The 9,827-nt window shown below is 46.6% G+C and overlaps 1 protein-coding gene across 1 annotated transcript; it reads right to left on the bottom strand.

Moving 5' to 3' along the window:
- Window positions 1-171: 171 nt before the first annotated feature.
- On the bottom strand, window positions 172-3,973 carry LOC114770714 (sperm acrosome membrane-associated protein 4-like). Its single transcript, XM_028964846.1, has 3 exons — window positions 3,824-3,973; window positions 1,207-1,317; window positions 172-725 (listed from the first exon to the last, which is right to left on the bottom strand). The coding sequence occupies exons 1-3, from the start codon at window positions 3,873-3,875 to the stop codon at window positions 499-501; spliced, it is 390 nt and encodes a 129-aa protein (XP_028820679.1). The 5' UTR covers window positions 3,876-3,973; the 3' UTR covers window positions 172-498.
- Window positions 3,974-9,827: the final 5,854 nt, after the last annotated feature.

The raw sequence follows: 9,827 nt of genomic DNA on the forward strand, positions 1-9,827 counted from the left end.
TTCTTCAGCATGGTTCTTTACTCCACTGCAGGTGCTGAACGAGACGAATCATGACAGTAAACATTTACAAACGTCATTACCGATCATTTCTTCTAACACTTGCATTTTCTACTAATATCTAATAACTAAAAACATTTCTGTCAACAGCAGACGAAGAAATAAAAGTCGGTGTTGAGCTGGGCAGACGTCTTTATTGGACACGGGTTGGGTTGTTACACAAATACACTTTCAACATGAAATATATTAATTCTATAGCAATCATCAGGCAATTTCATGAAAAGCATCTCATCCGCCAGCCATTAATATCCATAAAAACAACATTTATAACGGCCAGAGAACCGTGGAATAAAGACATTACAAAAGAATAGCGCCAAAATGAAATCTCTTACATTTTTATGTTATTGGGTAAGTATGTAGAAACGTGGCCGTGTGTGTGTGTGTGTGTGTGTGTCCACTGAATGTGTGTGTGTGTGTGGTGTGTATGTGTGTGAAAGAGCGCTACACCAGCGCTGTGGTCATCAGGGCTGTGATCCCACTGGTCACCAGCAGGGTCAGGACGCTGAGGCTGACCACGCCCGGGCCCGAGTTGCACAGGTCGGTGGCGCAGCACGTCTTGGTCATCTTGTAGATTGTAGTGTTGGAGGATGAAGGGAAGTTGACGTCTGAAGTCTGGTTACACAAACCAATGTCCAGGCAGCCCTTCATCTTGATGTTGATGACCTGGGCTGTTGGAGAACAGGAGATGTGAGTCTTTGACCTCTGACCTTCATTTACCTCAATGAAGATCACCTGCACTGTCCTGCAGACTACAGTGTGTGATGTAGAAAAGCACACGGAGGAGAGGACAGTCGAGAACAGTCAGGCCAAAGAAAACCTGTGTGAAGCTGTAAGAAAGTCTTTGTGTGTGTGTGTCTGTGTGTGTGTGTGTGTGTGTGTGTGTGTGTGTGTGATGAACATATATAAGAAGACTAAGAGGAGATATGAGAGGATTAATGATGTGGGGAAAAAAGATCCACGGGTCCAATTTTGCAGGTTTTGTTGGGATTAGATGAACTCTAAGAGTATAATTATATATATTTATATGAATATATTTATACAGCATCTATTATAGACAAATCAAACACAAACTCATACAAGTCCATTAATAATAGTAAAAATGAATACTACAGTCATTACACGACACGATGAGGATGTCGGGCTTCTTACCAGCTTTCCCCACTCCGCTGAAGCACTGCTGATTGGCTGCACAAGTCATTTGGCTGGTGACGCACAGGTTAAAAAATCCGATGTCACATTTGTAGCAGAGCAAGGTCTCACCTGGACAGACAGACAGACAGACAGTGGGACGATTAACATGCTGATTTCATTTAAGGAAAGTGCAGTGCAGTGGTCTGACGTGAATTTACTACTCTTACACTTGCAGACAAAATGCTGTGCTGGTGTTACCATTCGAGATATTCACCACGTTAAACATGCGTTATCTTTACTGTACGATGGTGGGCGTGGCCGCCCTGCAGGGAGCACAGGAGAGGAAACCAATCGCCGTTTCTCGCTTGTCACTCCGCGCGTGAAATGTTCAACATTTTTCTACTTACTTGCCGCAAGCGACACAAAGCGACGGAGCCTCTACAACACACCTGTCTCTGTTAAAGTTTCTACCGTTCTAGCAAGCTTTAGTCTTAATAATTAATCACTTAATTTGGTAAAAGATTTTAATCGATAGACCGTCTAATAGATATACATAATTGTACGGTTATAAAAGTTTTCGTAGACTACAGTAAAGAACAAAAGTTAAATGGAAGTTCCACTTATGAAAGGTTTATTTGAAATGAGACGTGAGTCAGATACTGGAGGTGACCTTGAGGTGACGTTTTTGCTCAGCTGCCTTTTTTTGTTTGTTGGGAGGTTTTTGTTTGCGTTTGGTGGCCGCCACGTCAACGTGACGCCAGATCTGGGATGAGCCCAGTGTCACGGGTGGACGGGAAAGGAGGGTGAGACTGCAATCCTCTACATAATCATACTTCTGTCTGTTATTATCATCATTTAACTGATGTCAAAATTAACCAGGAAGTCACTGCGGCTGCCACACCCTGGAAAATGCATAACCTGCTGTTCCGGCCACACATGAAACACACACACACACACACACACACACACAATATTATATTAGAACGTATGTGTTCCACCTGGTGGAACACATACGTGCATTCATCAATCCTTCTTCTACACAACACAACACACACTCACAGATGGGTTTCGGTCGAACCCTGCAGGCATTCATTAAAGTCTTAGGTTACACACCGGGGTGCCACGCCCGACTCTGACACACCACGAAAAAGCATAGCACTGATGTACAAACACTGCAGAACACAACACAGACACAGGTCCCACGCAGACAGGTCAATTACAGGGGTGTGTGTGTGTGTGTGTGTGTGTGTGTGTGTGTGTGTGTGTGTGAGACCATCGATGAGTCAACATCACACACTCATACCCCAGTGTTAAATAACCAGGGTTCTTCTGGTTCCTAATATCACATGGGTATCATGCTGAGGTAAACCAGCGAAACCTGTTTCATCTACACTGTGTGTGTGTATGTTTGAGTGTGTTGTGTGTATATGTGTGAGTGGTGTGTGTATACATGTGTGTGTGTCAGTGTGTGGTGTCTGCATGTGAGTGTGTGTGGTGTGTGTGTGGTTTGAGTGTGTGGTGTGTGTGTGGTGTATGTGGGTGTGTATGTGTGTGTGGTGTGTGTATGCGTGTGTGTGAGTATGTGTGGTGTGTCTGTGGTGTGAGTTAGTGGTGTGTGTTTGAGTGTGTGGTGTGAGTGTGTGTGTTAGTGTGTGGTGTGTGTGTGTGTGTGTGTGTCAGTGTGTGTACAGGACAGTTAGCAGCGGAGATCCTGTGTTTCACTGTGAAATGTATTAATTTTATTAGAAATGAGTTTGATGTAAAGTGGGGGATTCTAACGCAGCAGGACGTTGAAAGATGGAAAGTCCTGAGTTGTGGCCTTTTTTTCTTGTTCACAGTTTCTTGTTTTTTCTCATTCCCACAGGAGGAGTCATGAACCGGTGGAAGAGCTAGAGCGCCATCTACTGTAAAGCCACCTCCCCATGAAGTGTGGGCCACACCCAAACCTCTAAGCCCCTCAGCCCTTCAGGCCGATCTTCACCCGGACCTGAGGAGCTTGTGGCGGGCTGGAGGTCAATATCCTTTCCCACCACCAGATGTCGCCACCACGTTTCACATTTTCCCTCATGTCCCTCTTTTCATTTATTAACTTTTTATAGCTGATAACAATACTGATATTAAACTCCAGAGGAACCGAGCAGCAGCTCAGTATTACTTACATATCTATATATGTATATCTATATATCTATATAAGGGAGAAGCGGTTTTTCCTCCGGCGCAATAAATAATAATCGTAAACACACCACGCACGGAAAAGTCTGGGCTTGTCCTGACCGGAGGCAACAGGGTGGGGTAAAAAAACACACACACTCATACACACGCACACACGCATGCACACACGCACACAGAGATATTAATGCATTATGACATATATTATAAATAATAATGAAGCATTAGTGGTGGCCCGCAGCAGCGGTCCCGGAGAACCGTTGTTCGGAAGCGGTCGGACGGGACAATAGACCGTGCAGGGCGTGACCGCATAAAGCGGAATAAAAAAAAGTCTAAAACAAAATTAGAATAATATCTGGCCGCAACAGGCATTTTAAAACAGATTTACTGTGACACGGTTGTAAATTATAACGGAGGAGGTTTATTATAACGCATCCTTTTTTTTAAATGACAAGTTGGGACTCACCCACGGCGAAACACAGGGCAACTGCGACGATGCTCGCCACGATCCGGCTCATTTTTCCGCGGAGGTCGACTCCCGTGTGCGCGGCCGCGGGTCCCGCCGGGTTTTATCCGCGCGCCCACCGCGCCACGCCACGCCACGCCACGCCCCGCCCCGCGTCGCCGTTATTCCGCGTCCAGGAACGAGGAAGCGATGCTGAGCCGCTCCTGCCGCCTCCACCTGTAAGTGAGATCTGGGGTGGAGAGGTTCGTGTTGGTGATAGAAGAAGGTGTAGGGTGGTAGTAGCCTAGTGGGTAACACACTCGCCTATTAACCCGAAGACCCAGGTTCAAATCCCACTTACTACCATTGACGCTTAACTTTTTTAAGTCTTTAAAGTGAAGTGATTGTCACATGTGATGCACAGCACACGGTGCACACAGTGAAATTTGTCCTCTGCATTTAACCATCACCCTGAGTGAGCAGTGGGCAGCCATGACAGGCGCCCGGGGTCCAGCGGCGTGTGGGGACGGTGCTTTGCTCAGTGGCACCTCAGTGGCACCTTGGCGGATCAGGATTCGAACCGGCTACCTTCTGATTAAGGGGCCGCTTCCTTAACTGCTAGGCCACCACTGCCCCTAAGTGTCCCTGAGTGTCTCCAGGGGGGGACTGTCCCTGTAACTACTGATTGTAAGTTGCTCTGGATAAGGGCGTCTGATAAATGCTGTAAATGTATGGTGTGGTGATGGCCAGGAGTGTGACACTTGGGGACGGCCTGAAAGTGGAACCTAGCTGGTGGGGGGGCATCAAAGTGAGAGCAGAACTGGGTGTGCGATCCACCATCTTAAACTTCCCCAAACAGCAAAATTGGTGTGGAGTGTTGTACATGGTGAATAAGCCACACACACACACAATTGAGCAACACAACACACGCTCAGGGGCGGTGCCACTGCAGGATAAAACTGCTTCTATCACAAATGAACTTGTAAATTATTAACAGTCACCAAACCGAACCCTGGGTCCTGCATTCATATGGGCGTCACACATTCTGCAAAACCTCAACACCCCTCATAGAAACACTATTCCCTGATGGCAGAAATGCTTCAATGGTTTGAGGAACACAAGAGGAACTTGTTGAATTGCCCTCCAAATTCTTCAGACCTCAGTCCTATCCAGCATCTGTTGGACATGCTGGAAAAACACAACCGATTTATGAGGCAGAGCCTGATCTTACCTGCTACTGACGGCCTGGTGGCAGAGAACACAGTAGATGCCTTCAGAGGTCTTATAAGGTACCATGACATGACAGGTCAGGGGGTTTTATTTTCCTCTAAAGAACCACCTGCACCTCCTGCCTCAGATCTTCACACAGACACATCTGGAACATGATGCTGAGAACATGCTCTGAGATACCCAAAGGTGATCCACCATCTTAACCAGCTCCACCAGCCACCATGTTGAGTGGTGCGGCTGTATGGGCTGAGATGTGTGTCAATCAAAGCTGAATTTGAAGTAAATATATTTAAATCTGCAGTTTCACATTCAGCTTCAAATTCAGCTTCTACTGGCACAAATATCCGCTCTATTCTAAGTGTCAGGTGGGTGGAAGCTCAGAAAGAAAAGCTATTCAGCAGAACATAAAAGGTCCTCCGATTACCCCACATCCTTCCTTCTCCAGTTCCCTCCGGGTCAGAGGTCGCCCAGAGCTCCGCCCATCTGGGCCTACTCTAGTTCATAGGGTTCTGCCAGGGTTCCTTACGCCAGACCTGGTGACTGTAAACACCAGGAACTGGCCGCTGGACCATACGTGACAATGGGATTCCGTATTAACGCAACACGTTTATGTTGCTGTTGGGTTGCTAGGCAACGCAACCACTGGCCGAAAAGTTCAACAATAGTTCTATATTGAACCGAGTTCCTGCTGATTATGAGTGGAACCATCATCCCACCTTCTCCCCAGCATTCTGGAGATGTTTACAGCTCTGGCTGCACGTCACCACAAGTCTGAACAGGTTCCTGCGGAGGGACCAGAAACTATGAGGGTCTGATGCTGGCTGGAGCAGGAGGGGACAACGTGGTCATCAGCGTCACCTCGGTGCAGACCACAGTAACGAGGGCAGGCACTGGGAGAGGAACGCTTGTGGTCCCAGGGCGGGTTCTAGGGGGACGTGTGAGGAGAAATTATGAAACGACTGAGTCAGAGTCGCAGCCCTAAATGCTGAAATAAGGAGGCGGCTGTTCCTGCTTTGCAGAATGGCATCTTTGTTGTTCCACATTTCCCAACCGCTGCTGTCTGTTCCACGGCATAAACAACACAAGTGGGCGCGGCAGGGGACGATGTAAGACGGGTCCTGAAGAGCCATGAGGCATTTCACACGAACCCGTAACCGAACATTACACTCGCAGAACCCGTCTCACGGTCTATTTACAGAGGAGGCGCCCAATCGTTCCTGCTGCTGGCAAGCAGGTTCCGAGCAGCAGACAGGGAGCTGGCGGCAATGTGGGCTCCTGTCCTGACATGCAGCGGAATGGCAGAACAGGGCGGAACTGGAGGGCTGGACCGGGACCTGGATTACTCAGCGAGCCGCTCCTGTTTTTCCTCCTCCCCCCCGCTGGAAAAAGTGACACCACCAGAGCCGGGGTGTGTCCCTGCCAGGTCTCGGCGGAGCTTTTCCAAAGCCCCTGGACCCGCAGGCACAGTGGAACCAGAGGCGCAGATGAACTGGACTCCTGCAGGATGGGATCACGTGATCGGGTGGAAATCCCTGAAGTTGTTTCGACACACAGGACGTTGCAGCCGTTAATCTGAGGTCTGGTTCGTCACCAGTGCCTGGTTCCTGAGTCACGTGGGGGCGGAGTTAATTACTGGAGTAAATTAGCCAGGAATCCGCCAAAGGATAGTGAAGATACCTGATAACTTCACTGTGGTTCCTCTCCCACGCAGCGTCGTGCTGGACCCCTCACGTCCCTCACACGGACTCCGCACACTCCCGCAGCCCCAGAAGAAGATACTGCAGCATCAGAGCCATAGCTGCCAGGTTGAGGAACAGCTTTTACACCCAGGCTGCCCAGCTCCTCAATACCACGCTGCTCCCAGTATAATCCACATCAACTCAAACACCTCTGAAGCCCTAAATCGTCTCCAGAACTCCAACACAGCCAATTTTCTGCAAACTGCATACAACAAACTGAGCAGTACTGCACTCTGCATTTTAATACATCCCTCATCACCTCACACTGTGCTGCTGTATTATCATTATTATCATATTATTATATTATGTCATATTATGGAGCAGTGGTGACCTAGCGGTTAAGGAAGTGGCCCCGTAATCAGACTGTTGCTGGTTCGAATCCTGAGCTGCCAAGGTGCCACTGAGCAAAGCACCGTCCCCACACACTGCTCCCCAGGTGCCTGTCATGGCTGCCCACTGCTCACCAAGAGTGATGGTTAAAAGCAGATGACACGTTTCACTGTGTGCACTGTGTGCTGTGCTGCTGTGTATGACAATCACTTCACTTTTTTTCTTTATTTCTTATTACTACTGGTAATAATTATTACTTATTACTACTTATTACTACATGGGGCAGTGGTGGCCTAGTGGCTAAGGAAGTGGCCCTGCAATCAGAAGGTTGCCGGTTCGAATCCCGAACTGCCAAGGTGCCACTGAGGTGCCACTGAGCAAAGCACCGTCCCCACACACTGCAGTGGCTGCCCACTGCTCAATCAGGGTGATGGGTTAAATGCAGAGGACAAATTTCACTGTGTGCACCGTGTGCTGTGCTGCTGTGTATCACATGTGACAATCACTTCACCTTTTTTATCATATAATATCATATACTGTATGCACTATATGTACTAAATAACCCATTCACTGATTTATTATCATATTGCTGCACTATATTATGGTTTGGTGCACAGCGTCCTTTGTCATGTTGTTGTGCTGTGTGTTATTTCACATCAATCAGACTCAAAATCGAAAAACTTTATTAATCCAATATCGAAATATCAAATTGCTTGATATAATATGATGATATCACTTGATATCATATGATGATATCACTTGATATCATCATAGTGCCAACTAGTTTATGAACTTTGTTATGAATAGAGATAAGAAATTAATTAAACTAATCTCATTGTCAAATCAATGTATTTGCGTATTAGATCTGCTTCCTACAAGATTCCTTAAACAATACATGATGTTATAAATCTTATCAATGTTATAAATCCTATCCTTAAATTGATTAATTCGTTGCTTAGCACCGGCCACGTACCAAGGTCCTTCAAGGTAGAAGTCAAAAAAATGATTTTGATTGCAGTCAGCTTTCGAATTCTAGACCGATATCCAACCTTCCGTTTATATCGAAACCTTTTTAGAAAAAGTCGTAGCCCAGCAGCTGTGCGCGTACCTGAAAGTGATGTCAAAGTGAAGTGATTTTCATTGTGAAACACAGCACACGGTGCACACCACAAAATGTGTCCTCTGCTTTTAACCATCACCCTTGGTGAGCAGTGGCCAGTTCTGGTTAGGGGGCTGCTTCCTTAACCGCTAGGCCACCACTGTCCCACTCCCTCTACCTAGACAGCAACAACATTCATGAAGTATATAAATCGGGATTTAGACCTCATCATAGGACTGAGATGACGATGGTTAAAGTGGTTAATGACCTGCTGTTAGCCTCTGATAGGCAGCTGGGAGCAGATCCTTCTCATATAAAGCTCCGCATTTGTGGAACGACTCAGACTCAGTCTCAGTGTTTAAATCTAAACATCTGTTCACTCTGGCCTTCTGTTTAAATCCCAGACACGGTGTCAATTATTAAGTCACTTTATCACACAGTCACCCTGTCAAGCACAGACAGTTTTAAATGAACCTTAGTTAGGCAGTCCTAGTTAGGGTACCAGGCCACTATTACACAAATGTAACACTATAACCACGTATTTGTTTACCAGTTGTACAATGCCACCGTCTGCCGCTGCTTCTGTTTGTTTTCTCCGAGGCACTGAATCAAGCGCCCAGACCACCTCCGGTCTGTCAAAGCCCATTGAGACATACTGTATGTGATTGTGGGCTATATAAGAAATAAATGTTGTTTATGTTGTTGTTTTAAATGTACAACTTTTTGTAAATAGCACACTACGAATCCTGAAACTCCGTATATGTTGAGAATAAAGTTGACTTCAACAGAAGCTTCACGCGAGGATGAGAAGGGATGCAAATGTAATGTAAATGTAAATGTAACCGCTTCCTGGTTCTGAAGCGACAGACAGGCAGACGTAGAATCAGCCCTTTCTAGATCTGGTGCCAGTGCTGACATGATGTGGGAAATACAATCCTGTGATGACATGTGACCCACTTTTTACTTTTATTATTATGACCTTTATTGACCTTTTCTTTTCCATTTCACCTTCGAACTCTGCCCTCGTTACCCTGTGAAAGGATATTGTTCTCCCCACAGTGGTACGACCTTCATACTTTTGAGGTCGGCAGTGGCAGAAAACAACAGATAAGATGTGATAAGAGGCGAGGGACAGTGAGGTGGCGCGGCAGGACGAGGACATGGGTCTTCAATCCACGTCCATCTGTCAGGAGAAAAGACCAGAAAACAACAGAATCTGGCAAAAATACACACACCCACAAACACACACACATCACCGGATTCTGGTAGAAACATGGCAACGTAGTGGCAGTGAAAGAGTTAAAGTGATAAAAAAACATTCCTGGACCCGGTCACACACAGAACACACAACGGAAAACAGTCACCACGTCTGGCACTGTGTGACAAACACACACACACACACACACACACACCACAACATTTGCACTCTGTAGTGACACCTAGTGGTTAGAATCCATCACAGCTTCTCTTCACAGACTTGTGGTTGTTTCTAAAAGACATAAGCTGCCCCACCTGGCATCCACCTCCACCGCTGCTGTGTTAATAGCATACGAAGCTCAACATAGACTGTGTGTCCCTGATTACCTGAGTGACTTGTTAGCAGACTATCATGAGAATTACACTCAAA

The sequence above is a fragment of the Denticeps clupeoides genome, chromosome 20 (assembly GCF_900700375.1).
Source record: "Denticeps clupeoides chromosome 20, fDenClu1.1, whole genome shotgun sequence".
NCBI classification, from domain to species: Eukaryota; Metazoa; Chordata; class Actinopteri; order Clupeiformes; family Denticipitidae; genus Denticeps; species Denticeps clupeoides.